The following is a 21391-nucleotide window of genomic DNA, read 5'->3' as shown; positions in this document are numbered from 1 at the left end:
GACCTGCCTGGCTGTGCACCTGAAACTATCACAACGCTGTTAATCGGCTATACTCCAATATAAAATAAAAAGTTAAAAAAAAAAAAAAGAAGGTGGGACCCTCATCAAGGAGCAGGGAGCCTCCCGTGGTCTGCTGATGTCTGCCCAAGCTGAGGGTGGCCTACATGCAGACACACTTGTCCGGAAGGCTCCACGGTGTACCACCGTGCAGGTAACACTGTGTCACCTCAGTTATTGTTTTCAGAACACCTGTCAGGGTTTCACCCTGTCTGCCTGTCTAGGCGTGGTGCCTGGAGGGTGTGGGTCCTTTGCTTCCCCCACCCTGATGCCTACCAAAGACCTCCCTCATAAAGAAAAGCAGCTCACAGCCCACCCCTTCCCACCTTCCACACACTCCAGATTCCAGCTGCTGGGAGATGCCACCTGAGCTCTGCACCAGCTGCACCCTGCCCCCTCCGTCGCCTGTCCCCTCCACTTGGATGCCCTCCCCCTGCCCATGTCCAAATTCCCTGCCATCTGACCACTGCCCAGCCCACTTCTGCCTCGCTGTGGCTATAAGCTCACTCTCACATCTTCCCAGGGGTCCGGAGGCGGGGGTTCAGGCAAGCCCACACTCAGAGGTGAGTGTGCTCAACAAATGAATGAGCAAAATACTTCCCGCACAAAATTTTATCTTGATCCTTTAGCACTATACAGATAGCAGGACTGTATTAAAATAGGCCTCAATCTGTATCTCATTTTTATCAGACTCTGAACATAAGGAAAGAATTAAGCTTTGAAGGAGGTATCATTTCCAAATCCAAGCAGACTTTTGTTTTGGAACTTTCTCCCTTGAAAATTACTGAAAGCCAATACTGACAGGCATGCTTTACTTCTGAAATTGCAGAGTAATTTATTTATTTATTCAGGCCATGTGCTCGCTGGGATGGCATCTGGAGATAAACATCTGCTTTTGGTGAGAGTCTGCGATTTAGTCATGCCAAGCACACAGCAACTTCAGTCGTACAAATGCACAAAATGTCCGGCCCTCTTTCTAAAATAAGAGACTGGTCAGAGGCGGGTGCCAAGTGTGGAGTCCTTCCACAGGGACCGCCGACACCCTCCTGCAGGACTGTGCTTGTCCCAAGCAATGGGGCCTTCTTCTTTACAGGAAGGGGCCTTAGGAACACCCACCCCTCCCTCTCCCCAGGACACTGCCCAGGCCTTCTGCTTTCTGCTTCCTCACTCCCACCACGCCATGCTCACCACTCCCCTGCTCAGAGACACACCCAAGCTGGAGGCTTGAGGTTTAGGGCAATAAAAATAGCTTTTCCCAGTGGCATACCCCCTCAGGAGCCCTCCCCTATGCCATCCAACTGGACTTCATGTAGCCATGATCCTAAATGGGGTTTGATGCCAACTGTGTGCCAGGCATGCCCTTATGGGTATAAATGTGCCCACTTCACCCCTGGCAGGCCCCACTGGAAGGGTGGAGGAACCCAGCTGCACGTGGGTATAGCTGATGCACCTAGACCCTAATGGGGGCTCCAGTATCACCTCTGGGCCTGCTTAGGGCTCACCCTGAATACCAGCATGCTGCAGCCACCTGCCCTATCTCCCCAGGGGGAGTGGGGGCCAAAACCAGAGAACACAGACTGGGGCCTTGTCTCTGCTTCCTCTGCCAAGCACCCTCCTACAGGTGGGCCCTTCCCCACGGGGTTCCTGCAGCCCTGGTGCAAAGAGGAGAGAGAAGACGGTAGTCCCGAGGGCCTGCCACCTTGAGAATCTGCATCTCTGTCTCCCAGAGACTCACTCCATGGCAATTTCCAGAAAGGTTCCCAGGCACTGGACAGGTGAGCTTTGCTCCATGCAGTCAGTTGATTCATCACAAGATGTGTCAACGGCACTGAGAACTTCACCCAGAACTTTAGACGCCCTGGCTTGTTCTCCCCGTCCTGTTTCAATCAGAGGGCGCCTCCTAGTGCTCTGGGTGCTATCAGAAGATCTCTGCCCCGCTTTGGGCCTCGGCCCCTCTCTCCATGGATGCTGAGCCCTTCCAAGGCAGGGACTGCCTCTCTTCCCTCCCAGAAGCTGAGGGGTGTTTGTTGAACAAAGTGATGATCTCAGTGCTGGCCGGAAGGGCCAGACTTGTCTCAGGCCCAAACACGAGCAGTTTGAGTTAGGGACCCTCTTGTAACAAGCAGGTAGGAAGGCGGGTTTTTGAACCACAGCATTACATGATGTTACATGATGGACAGGTCCCTATGGCAGTTTCTCCAAAAAAAGCACAGTCACTGTTTGAGAGTGCCCTGGTTCCTGGAACACCTCCAGTGATAGGAGCTCACCACCTGTGCTCAATGACTGTCAGAAATGCTTGATGTCTACTGCACTGAAATGCTGTGGGAAGGAACTAAACTCAAGGGGATCCTGCTTTCAAACAGACAAGATTCAAGCCCCAGAGGGCAGGGTGCTCTGGACTTGCTCTCCAATCAGGCAGAGCCAGCTCCCCATCAGAAACACTGTCTCGCCAATCCATCCACAGCATGCAGAGCGCTGAGGGACCCCACATGGAGCAGAGTGAGCTCCAAAGAGGCCTCACCCCTCAGGTCTGCATCTCTTCCTGCTGTCCTCTCCCTTTGCACTGCCCCTCTGTTGGCGTGAGCTGCACCCACAAACAGCAGCAAGCCATGATGTCCCCTCTCAGACCCTTACTCACACCCCTGATCACTGGCAACTGGGCAGTGCCCTACTCGCTATGTGGGGATCCTGGGCCCACAGTTACCTCCTGTCTGCCCTGACTTTACTGCTGGAAACACTGCACCACAATAGAAACCATTAAACTAAAAACACGCCGAACATGTGGAACAAATAGGAACATTTCTGTGGATGGGGCTGGTGTCCAGCTGGCCATTTTCATTGGAAGTCCCCAGCTGTACCTCCCTGGCCCGCTGCAGGTTCTGGTCTGGCTGTCACCCTGAAAATAGCCTGCTGGAACCATAGCAAGAGGTTCTTTTTGACATGACAAAGGCACCTGGTCACCTCGCTCGCCAGGCCAAGAGGGTGAGGGGGTTTCTTCCCCACAGCTGCAGCCCTCAAGATTGGCTTCACTGTGCTCCTTCCATCTCCTCAAACGTGTGAAAGAGAGGAAGGGGACTTCTCCCAGGCCCTCAGCACTAACAGCCTCCTGGAACAGGAGTGGCTTCATAAAGCCCTTTCTTCACTCTCTCCTAGCTCCTGAAGCCAGTGTGAGGACATCTCACAGCCATCAGGGGTGGGGGTGTCTCACAGATAAACAGAGAGGAAGTAAGCCTGGGCCAGGGGCTCTGCCTGGTTGTGACAGTGGATCTTCAGAATCCACATGTTATAGGTGCAGAAATGAATCTTCAAAGGTGGGAAGTAACTTACTGAAGTCCTACAGACAGCAAGGAGAGCCAGAACTGTGGGTCGATGCGTCTACTCCTTGTGGGTGAGGAGTGAGGGCCGGGCCACAGCTTTCCTGGATGCTGGAAAGAGAGGGGCAGATCCTAAGATACCCTCAAAATTCCTGCCCTGGTGTACACACAGCCTCTCCCAGTTATTTGATCAAACACTAATAAGGTGCTGTTGCAAAGGGATTTTGCAGATATATAGAATCAAAGTCCCAGATCAGTGGACCTTAAGATAGGAAGATATCCAGGTGGGCCTGACCTAATCACATGACTTCCTTTAAAAGTAGTTTTCTCCAACTGGTTGCAAAGGGAGAGTCCTAGGTTCACAGCATGAGAAGGATTTGGCCTCTGCTGCTAGTGTGAAGACGGAGGGGCCATGTGGCAAGGAACATGGGTGACCTCCAGGGGCTCAGAGCAGCCCAGCTGACAGCCAGAAAGGAAATGAGGACCTCAGTCTCACTGCTGCAAGGAGCTGAATTCTGCCAACAACCTGGATGAGCTTGGAGCCCCAGATGAGCCCATATGAGGACGCAGCCCGGCCAACACCCTGATTTCAGAATTCTGGCCTCCGAAACTATGAGAGTAACTTTCTGTTGTTTCAAGCCACCCAGTTCGTAGTACTTTGTTATGGTCCCGGGAAACAAATACAGATTCTATTACCCAGGAGTGGGGTGCCACTGCAACAAATACCTAAAAATAAGGAAGTGGCTTCAGAATTAGGTAATGCCTTGAAAAGTTTTGAGACACGTGATAGAAAAAGCCTAAACTGCCTTGAATAGACTATTAGTAGAAATATGGATGTTAAAAACTCTGCCAGTGAGTGCTCAGAAGGAAATGAGTAACATGTTATTGGAAACTGGAGGAAATTTATTATAAAGTGGCAGAGAACTCAGCTGAACTGTATTCTACTGTTGGGTGGAAAGCATAACTTGTAAATGAACATGAAGAGATAGATTTCTAAGCAAAGTTTTGAAGGTGTAGCCTGGTACCTCCTGGCTGTTTACAGTAACATTTGAGAGGGAAGAGACAAATTGAGGAAGGAACTGTTAAACAGAAATGATGAGCACCTGATGATCTGGGAAATTCTCAGCCTGTTCAGATAGCAAAAGAGGCTAAAATTAGGAGATTCATGGTTGGGAAAGTGTGCACTGGTGAGAAAGCCAACAGTGTGGCTGAAGAGATTAAGGGTGTGACCTCATGGATGCACTCAACCATCTCAGCAGAAGCCAGGAATAGAGATGGGGTTACCCAGGAAGGATCTATGGAGGATCTTCTTGTCTATGGTGTGGATCCCCATGACAAACACGGGAGACCCACAAGTTTTTTGAGAATGTTAATCAGCAGAAACACTGACAGCTTAAACTGAAAGGGATGGAGCGGAAAAAGGGCTGTTGGACTTCTGAAATTCTACAGGCAGGCAACAGGCTGATAGACCTACTGAGCTGTTGACATGCTCTATCCTTCAAGAAAAAGGAAGAATGACTCCAAGAGTGGAGCTGGGCCCAGAGGGCAAAGCCTTGAATCACAGAGGAGTATTCTCAGGTCTTGAAACTGAAGGGACTTTGCTGGATTTTAGTATTGCTTGGGACTGGAGACTGCTTTCATTCCTTCCTTTACCTCCCTCTCTCCTTCCCTCCATTTCCTTTTTTTTTTTTTAAGTAGTCTTTCTTTCTTAGAGCAGTTTTACACAGCAAAATTGAGTGCAAGGTATAGAGAAGGTACTCCCTGTCCCTACATACACAGAGTGTCTCCCACTACCAAAATCCCACAACAGAGGGGTACATGTTATTATCGATAAGCTTACACTGACACATCATTATCACCCGAAGTCCATAGCTTACATTAGGGTTCACTCTTGGTGTTATATTCTATGGGTTTTGACAAATATAACCATTATTATATTTGTATCAAACAGAGTAGTTTCACTGCCCTAAAAACCCTCTGTGCTCTGCCTATCCATCCCTTTCTCCCTGCAATCCCTGGAAACCATTGGTCTTCTTACTGTCTCCATGGTCTTGCCTTTTCCAGAACATCATATAGTTGGAATCGTATAGTATGTAGCCTTCTCATATTGTTTTCTTTCACTTAGTAATACACATTTAAGGTTCTTCCATGTCTTTTCATGACTTGATAGCTCATTTCTTTTTAGTGCTGAGTAACATTCCATTGTCTAGATGCTCCGCAGTTTATTTGTTCATTCAGTCCTTTGGATAACAGTCCTTATCAGGTATGTCTTTTGCAGACATTTTCTCCCATTCTGTGGCTTGACTTATCATTCTCTTGACAGTATCTTTCACAGAGCAGACAATTTAAATTTTAATGAAGTCCAACTTATCAGTTACTTCTTCCATGGATCATGACTTTGGTGTTGTATCTAAAAGGCAACACTATACCCAAGGTCATCTAGGTTTTCTCCTATGTTATCTTCTAGGTATAGTTTCATGTTTTACATTTAGGCCTATGATCCATTTTGAGTTAATTTTTGTGAAGGATGTAAGGTCTGTGTCTAGACTCATATTTTTTATTTTTTGCATGTGGATGTCCAGTTGTTCCAGCACCATTTGTTGAAAAGACTATATTTGCTCCATTGTATTGCCTTTGCGCTTTTGTCAAAGATCCATTGACTATATTCATGTGAGTCTACTTCTGGGCTCTCTATTCTGTTTCACTTATTTATTTGTCTAGTTTTTCACCAATACCACACTGTCTTGATTACTATAGCATTACAGTAGTCTTGAAGTCAGGTTATGCTCTGACTCTGTTCTTCTCATTCAATATCAAGTCACCTATTCTGAGTCTTTTGCCTCTCCAGATAAACTTTAGAATCAGTTTGTTGATATCCACACAATGATTTACCGGGATTTTGATTGGAATTGCATTGAATTTATAGATCTAGTTGGGAAATACTGACATCTTGACAATATTGAGTCTTCCTATCCATGAACATAGAATATCTATTTAGCTCTTCTTTGATTTCTTTCATTAGTATTTTGTAGTTTTTCTCATAGAGATCTTGTACATATTTTGTTAGATTTCTACCTAAGTATTTCATTTGGAGGGGTGCTAACGTAAATGACATTGTTTTTAATTTCAAATTACACATGTTCATCAACGGAAAGGGACTATATAGGAAATAGGAAAGTGACTTTTGTATATTAACATTGTATCCTGCAGATTTGCTATAATTGTTTATCAGTTCCAGCAGGTTGTTTGGGTTTTTTTGGTCAATTGTATCAGATTTTCTACATAGACAATCATATTCTCTGCAAACATAAACAGTTCTATTTTTTCCTTCCCAATCAGTATACTTTTCTTTTTCTTATCTTATTGCATTAGCTTTCAGTACAATGTTGAAAAGGAATGGTGAGAAGGAACACCCTTGTCTTGTTCCTGATCTAGCAGGAAAACTTCTAGTTTTTCACCATTATATTTGCTGTAGATTTTTTTGTAGATGTTCCTTATGAAGTTGAGAAAGCTCCCCTCTGTTCCTAGTTTGCTGTTTTTATCATGAATGAGTATTGGATTTTATCATATGCTTTTTCTACATCTATTGATATGATCATGTGATTTTCCTTCTTTATTCTGTTGATGTGATGGATTATATTGATTGATTTTTGAATGTTGAACTAGCCTTACAAACATGGGATAAATCCCACTTGGTCATTGTGTGTAATCATTTTATGCATTGTTGATTTGGTTTGCTAATATTTTGTTGAGGATTTTTGCATCTATGGTCATGAGAAATATTGGTCTGTAGTTTTCTTGTAATGCCTTTGTCTGGTTTTGTATTAAGGAAATGCTGGTCTCATAGAATGAGTTAGGAAGTTTGCCCTGTGAATTCACTTCTTTAATGGATCCAAGAAGGGTTGTTGATTTTCAGTTTGTTCAGCTTTTAAATTGTTGTTAGGATGGAGTAGCGACTTCCCAGCTCCTCACATGCCAGACAGGAAACAGGAACTCTGGTGACCCTTCCTAACTTCCATTCCCCCTCCCCTCCCCCAACCTTTTGGAGTAGGAACAGTCTATCATGTATCACATGCTTGTCCCACCACTGTATTTTGGAAGCAGATAATTTGTTTTCTGGTTTCACAGATCAGAGATGGAGAGGAATTTTGCCCCAGATGGACCATACCAAGAGTCTCACCAATACTGGATTTAGATGATTCAGATGATGAGATCAGAGCTGATGATATTTAGATGAGATTTTGGATGAAGAGCTGTTATGTAACGGGTTGAGACTTTTGGAGATTTGGGATGGAGTGAGTGTATTTTGTATGTGGGATGAATGTGAATTTAGGAGGAACAGCAGGCAGACTATAATAGGCTGAATTGTTGCCCTCAAAAGATATGTCCAATCCTAATTCCAGGAACCTGTAAATATGACCTACTTGGAAAAAGTGTCTCTACATATGCAGTTAAGAATCTTGAGATGAGCAGATCATGCGGGATTACCCGGTGGATGCTAAATCCACTGACAAGTGTCCTTATAGGAAAGAGGCAGTGGGAATTTTGAGACAGACACACAGAAGAGGAAGAGGCAATGCGAAGATGCAGTGGAAATGGAGAGACGTAGCCTCAGAAGGTGGAAAGGCAAAAGAATTCTCCCCTAGAGCCTCTGAGGAGAGCAGGGCCCTGCCGACACCTTGATTTCAGAATTCTGACCTTCAGAATTGTGAGAGCTTAAATTCTGGTGTTTCAAGACACCCAGTTTGTGGTATTTTGTTACAGCAGCCCCAGGAAGATCATACACCTCCATCTGCTCTTTTGTACAGTTTGCAGCCAGGCCAGGTGATGGGGAGACCCTACTCCATGCTGTAAGGTCTGGTAAGAGTGAAGGGCTGGGTGATGGGGAGACCCCACCCATGCTGAGGTCTGTGGACCCTGAGGGCAGAGTAACAGGGAGACCCCACCCATGATGATGTTCCTGTGCTGGGCAGTGTGACAAGGGAGAGCTGAGCAAGCAGGAGTGGGTGGAGCTGTGAGCAGCCTCAGGCTAGCTTATGATGCCAAGAGGGCAGACTGCTTACTTCATAGGACCCATAGATCAGAGTGGGCTTGAACAAGATGCCATGGTGTCTTTCCTCATGACCGCACACTCCAGCAAGCACACAGAGCGAGTGAGGCTCCAGGTTCAGGCACCTCCTGATTTGGGGTTAAGCTGGAGGGATCAGGACAGTGAGTGTCCCAGAGGGCATCTCACCACCTCCCCAGCTATTGCTTCAACCCCCCCTCTGTGACCCTCCTGCACCAAGGCAATGTCCTACAAGAACAAGCGAATTGGTAAGAAAGGTGGTCTGAAAGTTTAGCAGGCAGCTACTGCTTCCGAAAAGAAACCAGTTTTCTATGAGATGGGCCATAAATGGGTGGGTTTGGATCTGTAAGTAACCCTGGCTCATCCAGACCACACCCACGACCTGGGACACTTTCCCTTCTCCCCACAGTCCTTCCTGTGGGTTTGTTCCTGTTGGGCAGTCAGGATCTCAGCAGCCCCCAGAGGATTGAGTGCCGACCCTGGGTGGGAGTTAGGTGTTTGTTTCCTTGCCCATAAGAAAGGTAAACAGAGCTCCCCTCTGGGGAGCTTCTGTAAGCACTCAGAGCAAGGCCAGCACACATGAGCAGACTTGAGTGTTTGATTCACAGATGACCCACGTACTGGGCACTTGGGAATGGGATCCCTGGCCTTGCCCTCTGACCCATCCCTATCATCTTCATTTCCATGCTGTGCATCTCAATGCTGCCATCACATTAGGAAACAAACTGCCCTCTAGAGCGTCATTTCCATTGGAAAATGCAGCGCAAGGTCAAAACAACTACACCCAAGGGACTTCACAAGGCTGTGCATTCTCTGCTTGTCCTCACCTTCCATGGTGTGGGAGCCCAATGGCTGCACCCCACCTCCCACCCCTTTCCAAGGCATCAGCCCTGAGCCTCTAAAAAAGGGCCAGCCTCATTAATCTCTCAGCACCAGCTCCATGGGCCAGGCGTGGGAACAGAACAGCCACTGCTGATGGGTGGAAGCAGCCTAAGAGTGTGGAGGAAGAGGCATCCTGGGACACCCGTGAGGCCCTGACCCTCCTTCATGTACAGCTGGGTTTCTGCACCCTGCCCTTTACTCATTCTAGGAAACATGCCCTAGACCTCCCTAACCCTCCGACCTCCAGAAGGGATAGATGGGGGAAGTAAGTTGCCCATTCCCTAGCTCACACTTGCCTCCCCAGGGTGAGACAAAGGGGCAGAGGTTGTGATACGTGATAAGAGTAAAATCCAGAGGGCTCTGAGGAACAAGTGCTGCTTCAGACCTGGTGGGAGAACATGTTGGACAGTTAGTGCGGCACCAGTGTCCCCCAGGACAGTAGCCACTCATGATGGGATGGCCTGGACATGGTTGCCTAACCATCGAGAGCCCAGGACATGAGTCAGGCCCACAGAACACAGCCTTGACCATGGTCCTGCTCATAGCTCCCCACCCCTGCAGCCTGGGTCTCTTCACCTGGACACTGCATGTGGCCCCTGAATGGCTCTCCTGGGCTGGCGAGCAGCTCCTGCTGTCTCTGCATCTATGCCTTCCCCACTCTGCCCACGCCAGTCTGCTTCTCACTGAAGAAGCTGAGGGATGAGACTGAGCAGTCCTTCTGGGAAGCAGGACCACCCTAGCTGAAGGACCAACCCTGTGACTTTTCACTTTCAAAATGAATCAGGGAAAATTACCTCCTGGGCAAACACACTGCTGTTCTAAGTTTCCAGATGGGTGCCAAAAGCTTGAGATATTACGTGGCTGTAGAAATCAGTTGCAAATGTGAAAACTTATTACAATTTTCAAGTGTTTCAAGTTTTATTCAAACCCATAGCTAATAATTAAACTGGGAGCAGTGAGAGGGGAGGGGGCTCCTCACAGGTGAGGCCAGTGGGTCCTTGGAGGCACCTGCTTGTCGTGTGGTCTCATGCCAGGGTTGATGCCCCAATCAATACAACTGTCTCCAAGAGGCCATTTCATCAAACCCAAAACCAAAGCTCCCACCCCAACTGACTGCATATAGTTGAGTTTCCTGTGTTATTTGAAAATGTCTCAAGGATTGACTTTTGTTTTTTCCTCTCTCCTAAAATTTGTGTGTGTGCTGATTTTGGGCCTCCAGAGAAGATCACTTGTGGAAACCAGTACCTGCCATTTCCCATCTCACTCCCCTCTCTCTACTGTTCCCCGTTTCTGCCTTTAAAAGGAACAGGACTGACTTTGTGCCATCAGCGCAGGCTTTGAGGCTCTGAACAGCTGAGCACACTCAGGAAACAAGGTGGTAGGGGTCTCCCAGCCTATGAACGGTATGTTTGCTGTGAGCATCTTTGCTGCAAGCAGTTTGGTCACACAACTAATTGGCTGTATGGCAATTTTGCCATAAAAGATAAAGTAACTAATTCACAACAGTCTTTGAGAGCATTAATGATCAATTCTTTAGCTAATTTAGATATGGTAGCTTGTACTCTAACGCTTTCTTTACCAAACTTATGCAATATTAGAAGTCGGAGGGAAAAGAAGAATCTAGGACCTCCTATCCCCCACAAAAATAAATGGTTATGTGATTCCTGATGAGCATAAGTTTCTTGAAAATAGTGAAACTTTTTTGCTATTTGATAGCGGAGTACATGATGTAACCAGAATTTTGGCATTTGGCACAGATCTTGCTTAGATGATTTGGTTAAATGTAAGAACTGGACATGTGATGGAACATTTAAATGTAGTCCAGATATGTACTACCAGTTACACACAAGAAATACATTGATAAGAAATAGCATCCTTCATCTGTTCATTTTACTTCCAGAAAAACCTGAAGAGACAAAAGATTTTTTTATATCATAAAGAACTTACAACTGACATTTGATCCTGAATCCTTAATGACTGACTTTGAGAAAGGAAGTATCATCACTTCCTCTAAGTTATACCCAAATACAACTATAACCATGAATCTACACACATTTTAATTGTATTAAAATATTTTTAGTATTTTCATTTTTCCACAATAAAATCTTTTAAAGATTTTGTCATTAATTTTTCATGTTTCATTATGACATTTTTGTCTCTTTCATTATGCCCTTTTTATCTTTTACGGCAAAGATACCCAGAACCCTCCCAGCCGCAACCCTAGACTCAGCTTTGGCCACCAGCAGCAGTGCCATGTGAAGAGCTAAGGCCATGCTTGAGTTTGGGGCTGAGGAGGGAAGTAAGCTGCCCTCCAGGACAGACAATGCTGGACAACTTTATGTGAAACCTCAAAAGGAACACACCTACCTGGGCAGGTGACTACAAAGCCCTGCCGTCTGTTCTCCTATGGCCTGCAAGCTAAGGACATGTCTGAACTTTCAAATGGTTGAACGAAGAAAATCAAAACAAGAATAACATTTCAGGACACATGACATATATGAAATTCTAATCTCACAGGTAGTCTTACTGGAACATAGCATGGCCATTTGTTCACAACAGACACGATATGGCTTGAAAGATGAAGTATTTTCTACCTGGCCCTTTATAGAAAAAGTCTGCTGACTTCTGCCCTAAATGAACAAAAGGATCAGCCATTTTTGATGAATGTCAAAGCAGTTTCATTTCAGCTCAATATTGGTCTCACAGCTGCATTAGATGTGGGTCTTGTATTCTGCCCACCTTTACAGAGGGTAAAACTGAGCTCAAAGTGTTATATGTTTTAGGAAGTACAAACACCTTACGGGGTGACAACAAACTAACATAATCCCCTCATAATTCCCTCAGTCACAGGCTAAACAGCAGCAAATAGATTTTGGTACTCATGTGGGTGAGCCTGACCCCACACACAAATCCAATGTCAGTGTCAGAGGACACACTCCACATCAGGAAAGTAAAAAACAAAACAGGAGACACAATAGGCCCTGATCCAAACACCAGCCATGATGATGCCAACAGGCTCAGTGTGCCCTTCCTGCCACTCTCCGGAGGGTCTACTCAGCTGATGGGATCCACTTGGTTCTAGCCATCACGGCACTTACCACCTGGGCTGCCTGAGGATGGCAGGAGAGATCACCAGCCTACCTGCTCATCTCCTTCCCCTGGTACTGCTTCTAGGCGCATCACAACATCTGTTCCCCCTCGTGTCCCTCCCATGTCTAAAGTGTGGAGGCAGAGTCAGTGCACCATAAGTTGAGGGAGCAATGGGAGGTGGAATTAGTGCACCTGGGGTGGGGAATCAGTGTGCTGTGGGAATCAGTGCCTGGTTTTTATACGGTTCCTGGCAATTTTGTTTCAGCCTTGGTGACTAACAGTTTGGCATATGGATTTTCTGCTACAGGAAGGGGTTAAGGTTAAAATAGTTAACTCTGGGGCCAAGGTTAAAAAAAAAAATAGCATAAAATGGCTCTTGATGGCCTTTTTTTTTTTTTTTTTTTTTTTATACTCTAAGTCTCCACATAAACAGACCATAGTCTCTATCAATTTAACTATTCATGGGAGAGAAAAGGCCCGGAGAATAATCCTCTAACAGTACAATGTCTTCTGTACCACACACCTTCATGCCCAGAGTGTCTGGGCTTTATGCATCCCCAGGTGATGGATTAGGACAGCGTGAGGCCCAGAGAGCTCAGGGCTTGCTCCTGGCGAGGGATCACCAACAGAGTCCTGGCCCCCTGCTTTCCAGAGGCCTGTTAGCAGCCGAGGTGTATACGGCCCTGATGCCACATGAGTGCTGGGTGGTATGTTTTCAGGACAAGCAGAGGCTGGCTGGCCGCTGGATGCTGCATTGGGAACTCTTGAGCAGTGCCCACCTGGATTCAGAACAGCATCATGAGTGGGACAGATTCGTTTTCATTTCAGCTGTTCAGGGCTCTCTAGAGCTAGTTGTAGAGAGAGAGCAGGTCTGGTGGCAGTAAGTCACCTGGCCTGTGGATCTTCCCCTTCTGCTCATTAGAAACATTTGGGTAATGTATATACTCTCAGAGATTCTGACTGAGGGGCCTGGGGTCAGTGCACGCATGTGTGCGTGTGTGTTTGTATCTTCTGAGTCCCTGGCATGAGCCCAGTGTGTGGCCACGGTGAGAACCACATACTCTACCTCAGGGGAACTCACTCTTCATGGGCTGCTGTGAGAAGCTACAGTATTTGGGCACAGCCTGCACACCTGCACTTGCCCTGTGCCCAGGGCACGAGCTGCCTTTCCTCCAGCGTTCCTCCAAGTTCCCTAGGGACGTGATCCAGCTGCCGCTGCCTCTAGGCATGAGCTCTCAATAACTGTCCTTGTTGACACATCTTCACATCTGCCGTGTCCTCCCCGACCTCCCTGTCATCAAGCACTAGAAGGGGCTGCATGGGGCTCAGACCCCCTGGAATGAGCATGAGCTCCAAGAGCTCCACCACTTGATGTGCCAGGAAAGGTCAAGAGCAACTGCTCACATGCCTGCATTAGCGTGAGAAACCTTGAAAGAACAGGTCCACTTCTCATTTTGGAGGTTAGTAAGTACAAACCAAGTAAGACAAACAGAGACTAGGAATATAATTTACCAAATTGCAAAACAGATAAGAATTGAAAGACCCTTATGAACATTACCTTCTGAAAGTGCTACTTTCCATGTCTTTTTGGAATGGGTCAGCTACGACAAGGCTGGGCATCCCTAGGTGACCCAAAATTCATGCTCACTGGGAATCTCAGAATGTGACCTTATCTGGAAATGGGGTCTCTGTAGATGTCATCAAGGTAAGGATCTCAAGATAAGATGACCTTGGATTAGGATGGATCCTTATAAGAGAGAGGAGAGGGAGGTTTGAGACACAAAAACACAGGAAGATGGCCACATGACAATGGAGGCAGAGATTGGGGTGATGTGGCCACAAGCTCAGGGATACATGGAGGTACCAGCAACTAGAAGTGGCAGGAATGATCCTCTCCTAGAGTCTCCAGAAGGAGCACAGCCTGCCTACACCTCGATCCTGGACTTCTGGCCTCCGGAAATGCATTCCTATTGTTGTAAGCCTCCTGTTTGTGGTACTTTGTTGGGGCAGCTCCAGAAAACTAACGCTGCATCTGTGAATTAATTCTTAAAACGATCCAGGACTTAGTAGGCAAGTGGAGTGGTGCAGCAGGGGAACACAGGGCTTGCGGGCGCCATCCCAGGAGGGGTGTAGGAAAGGCGCTTCAAAGTAACATCTCTACAAGGTCTAAATGAGCCTCTCCGTGCAAGGTTCTTTGGGATGTTATTTCAAAGCAGTCTGGAGGTGGCTTGTTGTGAGAATGGGAGGAGGTCACCCACTTTTCTACTTTCCTCTTGTCTCCCCATGAGGGGCTCTCCCAGGGACACACTAAGATACCCAAAACCAAGCAAAAAGCAGCATCAATGCACAGCTTCAAAAAATATTCTAAAGCTAGCATTTCTCTTTTGTTTCCGGGTAGAAATGGGGCAAAAAAGCAAAAATTAACACTTCTTAAAATAGGTGCAGTATGTACTATTTTCATGTTTGACTAAAAACTGAGCAGTGAAAGAATATTTCAGATGCTTATAGGATGACCTCGAAGTATACTAGACTCAGCTTTGGTTAGAAATTACAATACAACCAGAAAGAAACTGACCTGTCCACCAAAGAAAATTGGAACAAAGTGAAGGCAGTGGGGTCTGTGCTGAGGAGCCCATGTAGGAGAGGCAGGCTCAGACCTGAATGTGATCCTGGAGAAGAGATTTTGCTGACATAGGATATGCCTGCAGTGTTCAGATAGGCAGAGGGTCAGAAATAAGTAGATTTCTTTCACAGAGACTTAAACCATCCTTTCTATGCTTATCAAGAATGGAAAAAGGATGAAAATGCAGCTAGTTGTGCCACTGGAGACCTGGGATTGTGGCCAAGCAAAGTGGTCCCTGAGTGCTGGGTGCAGCCCACCCTCAGAATGAAGAGCCGCCTCGCTGTCGTGGCCACCTCAATAGGGCTCAGCCCATGTTTGAATGCGTGTGTGCTCCTGACTCCACAGGCAGCCTGAGAGGGCCTTGGGAGGAAGTGGCTCGCTGTATTTGCAGGCAGAACTCCCCTCCTCCAGCTGCACTTTCAGCTCCCTGCAAGGGAATCCCTTGGTGGCAGCCACAATCACCCCAAGCTAAGCTGCTCACAGCCGTCAACAGCAGCCCTTCAACCTGGGGCAGCTGTGCACCTCCTGGGGCAGGGTGCTTGGAATGACTTCCTGGGGTCTTCATCTCAAAGGAAGCATGCAGGAGTTGAGAACAACGTACTGAGAGAAGTGATTCTCAACAAAAGCAGTCACCTCTATGCTTTCTTGTCCTTCTAGGTCAGTTTTTTCACTCGTCGATTATGCTTGTCAATGGTTAAGGTTGTCCGGTCCACAGCTGCAGTGATGCCATCCAAGGCCTCATCCTGTCTCTCCAGCTCTGTTTCGGCATCCAACGCGAGATCTTTTAGTTTCCTCAGGATCTGCAAGAGAAGCACAAATGATAGGAGGGGTGCCTTTTCTTATACTCTCAAAAACAGACAATATTTCTTTCCCTTATTTTTACAGTACTTAAGAAAATTTGTAAGTCAATGGGAATGAACACTCTGAGCACAGAGCCAGAGCTTGCAGCTCTGACCCTGGGTTTGGGTCTCAGCTCTGCCACTTTCTGGCACTGACCTTCAGCGAGGTAGAGGTGCTGGAAGATGACGTATTTGCTCTCTGGCCCTGCTCCAGGCCATAGCAAGGAGACTGACCACACAGCCCCAGGAGATGCACCCCTGCGGCACTGCTGTTCCCAACCCACGGTTTGCTGTTTCACCAACCCTGACAGCCTTGCTGGGAATGTTACCACATCCACGTGGAATTCCTGCAAACAGTAGCGGCACAGGGCAGAACCAGGGATCTGGATCCTACAACTCAGATCTGAGTTCCAGCTCTCACCCAATCATTGTTTTCATTACCTTTCTGCATCCAAGTGCCTAACTGCAGACTGAAGCTGGAAAAACAAAATTTAAGAAGGCAAAACACTTTTTTGTCTATATGTTTGAAATATTTCACATATAAATACAAAAGGCAGAACAAAACACAGCACAAATAACCCAAGGTGATGAAGCGGTTACACGACATAACCCCGTGGGCCTACTGAGAAAAACTGGGAGACAGCGGGGTTCTGTGGAGAGGCGAAAAAGATATCTGTGGGCGCAGACATGTGGAGGACACTCAGAAATACCATAAACACACAGTGATGCCACAGGGGAGGACGGCGCCCACAGCGTGGAGGGCTGCTCCAGCATGGCTAGACCAAGGGAGCCGACCAGGCTCGATGGCAGCCTCTCGTCCCCATTTCTGTGACTCATGTCATACTTCATATAGTTTCGTAAACTAGTTAAGAGCAGCATTGTATTACAATTCTATTGGGACTAGTTGCATTGTGAAACGTACTTTAATTACATACTTACCGAACCTGGGTTTAAAAATTTAATATCCCCAAGCCGACACAAAAAGAAATGATTTTTAAGAGAAATCTTAATGACCAACTACTTGCAATAAATGTTAATACCTCTCCTCTTTTAGGGGAAGTTTCAGATCATTGGTTAAGTCAAGAAAAAGAACTGCAGAATCTGAATTATTAAGATGAGCCTGTGGTGCCCTGCTTACTAACTCCCAGTGGATTAACCTGCCTACAGATCCATTCAAAGTCCTTTATCACACAGGGATGGATGTCACTAGTGAACAGCCTGGGTGACCACCTCAGAGGACCCCAAGTGCAATCTATTGATAATATATCATACTCCACACTGAAATCCCACCCCCTACCCCCAGAGGTCCCACCAGGTGACACAGGCAAGAAAGCTCTAGGTTCCACAGGTGGCCTGGGGCAATCCTGAGCAGTGCTACTGCCGGGAAAGGAGGTCACACCTCAAGGAGAGTAAACTGTACCCGTGTGGTGTCTCAGAAGGCATAATAGTACCCATGAGGTCAAATGGAAGCAGCTCTGTGCTTAGAATCAAAAGGAATGCCTGACCACCTGGCCCAGCACCCACTGCCTGGGAGAACTGCTTCATCTGATTAACAAGAAACAGAATAAAGGCAGGGAGATGGCCAGGAGGATAATAAGATCAACTCCTGCCCTAAGAATGGTGAGGCTCAAATGAGATCACAAATGTGAACAAGCTGTGAAAACCATAAAGTGCTATGTAAGGTGCCGCCGCCAAGTCTTAGAATGCTCAGACTGAAGGAGCCCAGCAAAGCACCCCAACTTTTGGAGGGGGATGTGGAGTTGAGGCGAGCTGGGGTCATCCGCAGTCATCCGCAAGTTAGTGACAGAGGTGGGATTCACCCCCACATCTCTCTTCAAACATAGCATCATCGCTGGGATCTTCGTCATGAGAAAGAGGAATAAATCCAGATCCAAGTTAGCCATCTCAGACACCACCTTTCTGCACCTTCTGGGAGCTGGTGGAAACTCCATCAGTTGAGTCACTTGAAAAACTGGACGGAGCTCTGGAAAGTACACTGTGGGGTCAGTCAGCTCTGGAGGGGATGGGCTGGATGACCTAATACAGGAGGTCTTTTCCATCTCTCATTTCTATGATCTCATATGGCTGAGGCCCAGAGAGCATAATAAAAAAGTCACCACTCATCACTATGTTAGGCAGGTCTTCCATGCTGTTCTCTCTGGTCAACTATTCCTTCCTCATTACCTCCATTTTAGTGTGATAATAAGGCTGTTCTACCAGGAACTTGCACAAAATGTCCCCTTTGTCACACACCTGCATCCGATTTGACACCCTTGAGGAGGTCTCTCTCCTACGTTGAGTGATCAGCCCGCACAGACCTTGCGGCTCTCTTTGCTACCTCTACATCCTTGTCAATCACATCAAAATGTGGTCAAGTTTATTTTCAATTGAACTGTCTTTCAGGACCACCAGATTCTGAACTGTAAACAATCACTGTTTGCACGTGCGCTGGTGGCAGGAGATGGGCTTTCAGCAAGGCAGCCACGTATTCCCTTTAGTGCATGCAGATAGTCAACTGTCCTGTTCTGTTCCGATAATAACAGTGCACATAGAAAACCAGGAAACAGAACTTAGAGGAGAAAATAAAATTCCTCCAAAATCCAAATGCAAATTACTGCCTATCACATAAGCACTGCTGATAATATTGCGTGGCCTTTTCATCTTGCTTTCTCATCCCAACATCCGTACACTCTCAGAGAAAAGGAAAACTGGGGATTAAAGTATATATATATACACGGTTTTGTTTTCTGTTTCCTCATCCCCCAGTTATCCTAAATAAGGATAGGAGTTATGAGACCCCTGCAATGTGCCCTAACTATTCCCTGTTAATCTTCGATCTAACTCTGTTTCACAGATGAGGTTGAGAAGGGTGGGCGACTTGCTCAAGCTCTTGGGGTCCAGCTCCCAGTGCGGCCCTGACATGACCGATGCATGGACAATAGATGTCATGGTCATGACTCAGAGGTCACAACATCACTGAGACACTGAAAGAAATTGCATAAGACCCTTAAAAAATGGCAAAAGGGCTCCCACCAGGGATAGGCAGTCCATTCACACACCCCAGAACCTGTGCCAGCTCTTAGAGCCCTGAGCAACTGTGGCAAGATGTCCAGTTAGGGGAGAGCCATAACTGCAATTTCAAATTTTCTAATAAAAAGTAAATAGTATAACTAATTTTAATAATATATTTTATTTAAACCAATCAACCCAAAACATTATCATTTCAACATGAAGTCAATATAAACAATTATTAATGAGATATTTTATATTCTTTTTTTATATGAAGTCCTAGCAAGCTAGTATGAACTTGGACCAACTGCTTTTTTTAATAAATTTATTTATTTATTTATTTTTGGCTGTGTTGGGTCTTCGTTGCTGCGCACGGGCTTTCTCTAGTTATGGCAAGTGGGGGCTACTCTTCATTGTGGTGCGCGGGCTTCTCACTGTGGTCGCTTCTCTCATTGCAGAGCACAGGTTCTAGGCGCGCAGGCTTCAGTAGTTGTGGCAGGCAGGCTCAGTAGTTGTGGCTCGCAGGCTCTAGAGTGCAGGCTCAGTAGTTGTAGTGCATGGGCTTAGTTGCTCCGCGGCATGTGGGATCCTCCCAGACCAGGGCTCGAACCTGTGTCCCCTGCATTAGCAGGCAGATTCTTAACCACTATGCCACCAGGGAAGTCACAGACCAACTGCTTTTTAAGTGCTCAGTAGCCACATGTAGCCAGTGGCTACTGTGCCAGGTAGCACAGGACCACATCACCACATGATAGCACTTCCACCAAGGGCCACTTTGTGTGACTGACCTCATGTGTCCTACGTTTCCATGGCCATCTTTCTCTAGAGGATGAATCAACTGCCTCTTTCCAAAATGAAACAGTGGCAAAAGCAAGAACACCTACATTCCTGAGTCTACACTTAATAAGCACAGTAATAAAAGGCACATACAACTTATTTTGCAAGAACTGCTGACATGCCTACAAAAGTTGAGCATTTTACTGAGTGTACAGTCCAAATAAAGGCTGGTTCCTGTTGAATTTCATTTGGAAAAAGCTTCACTGAGATGATGGCCTTAAAAATAGCACCCATTCTATGCAGCCTGTTGAGACCCTTGGTTGGTCTGCCAAAACTGCACTTGAAATAAATTAATACCGCAAAAATATAAGCAAGATCTTTACAGCTACTAAGTCTGCAAAGAAAATTACTGAGTAAACTTTCAAACTACTAGTACCTCTGGAATATTGGTCCAGTGTCTTTTTCCTTTAAGAAAGGGACTGAAGTAATTAAATGGCATCGTGTGCATTCCATATAACATGGGATGGAAAGAATGGAGAATATGAAGTCTGGCCAAACCTTAAAAACAGTTGTTACTTCTGCGGCCCAGGATGACAAGCTGTCTAGTCATCAATGTATGATGTTGCCAGCCTCTGGAATATCAACTGGCTTCTCAGATGAGCCTTCGCTGGGCTCTGAGTCAAAGACCAGGGTCAAAATGGACTTTTCCCCAAGTTTCTGCTCCACTAATAAATAAACCCAGCAGCCAGCCATCTTTCCAGCCACATTTGTACCTACACAGAAATTACCTGATTAATAGTACATTGAGTGTTAGGAGAAACTAACTCCAAAGAAATATATAATGCACATAACCACAAGTTAAGACATAAAAACATACATGCCAATACCTCTGGGAGCAGCATCTTGGGAAAAAACCCACAGAAACACTCAGTGCTCTTCAGCTCAGGGGTCACAGGCGCTCAACAAAGCCAGAGCAGGAGGCTTGGTTCCCCACAGGCAGGATGCTGGGCTCACTCACTAGCGTCAGTAACCGGCAAGGGGGATAGCCGAGATGACTCAGGCAGGAAGTGGGAGGCAGCACATGGTCCCCAGGACAGAGCAGAAGTTACTGTCCTCTCTGGAAGAGGAAGACCTTCTGCTTTGGTCACATGCTACAGTGACCTCCATCTCTGCAATACCACAGACCTCAGAAAGGCGGCACAGACACCGTCTGGGTTGATATAAAAGCTGATATGGAGACATTTTAGCCTTCCAACCATTCCCATTTTGTTTATAAAAACAGAAAATAAATTATGGAAAAATAGCTCATCCAGTAGAGGAGGTTCACTTACCAAAACAGATGTATTTAACTGTATGCCTCATGCCAGCTATCAAGGTGTGAAAGTCTGGGAATCAGAGGCCCCAAGCTCTGCTGTAAGCTGTGCCTCCAAGGGGTCCTGAAACAACCAGGCTTGTGCTTTCACTGTGTAAGGACATGGTACATACAAGTACGGGCCTTAATATTTCTAAAATGTCTACAATATGCTAGTTGTTGCCTCAACTTATAGTCTGAAAAAAAACGTTTTGCTCTACCTCATGATAGAACTCCAGGATTTAAGTATTAGTATATTAATATTAAGCACCTAACGTGAGTTAGTATTAGCTAGACTGTTTGCCTTGATCTTGTTATTAAACTGACCCACTGAAAAACTGAATTTTCTTGCAGTGAGAAACTAGCAACCATTTAAGAATA

At 46.3% G+C, this 21391-nt stretch overlaps 1 protein-coding gene across 9 annotated transcripts in view; it reads right to left on the bottom strand.

The window, feature by feature from the left end:
* The window catches only part of SNAP47 (synaptosome associated protein 47), a 159603-nt gene that overhangs the window by 84117 nt on the left and 54095 nt on the right, over nucleotides 1-21391 (bottom strand). For 3 of the 9 annotated variants that reach the window (XR_009502507.1, XR_009502508.1, XR_009502506.1), the window contains exons 4-5: nucleotides 15668-15834; nucleotides 3385-3482 (exon numbers count right to left, since the gene is read on the bottom strand). Coding sequence is in view for 6 of the 9 variants with exons in the window: in XM_059917934.1 (XP_059773917.1) it covers nucleotides 15688-15834 (147 nt within the window). In the remaining 3 variants the exon portion in view is untranslated. Of the gene's footprint in view, nucleotides 1-882; nucleotides 3483-11189; nucleotides 15835-19178; nucleotides 19502-21391 lie in introns of those variants that run through there. The other 6 variants (XM_059917935.1, XM_059917936.1, XM_059917932.1 and 3 more) reach the window with 5 other exon arrangements.

Source organism: Balaenoptera ricei, chromosome 3, assembly GCF_028023285.1.
Source record: "Balaenoptera ricei isolate mBalRic1 chromosome 3, mBalRic1.hap2, whole genome shotgun sequence".
Classification (NCBI taxonomy): Eukaryota; Metazoa; Chordata; class Mammalia; order Artiodactyla; family Balaenopteridae; genus Balaenoptera; species Balaenoptera ricei.
Note: the sequence above shows the minus strand (reverse complement) of the source record. Positions and strands in the feature narration are given on the sequence as shown.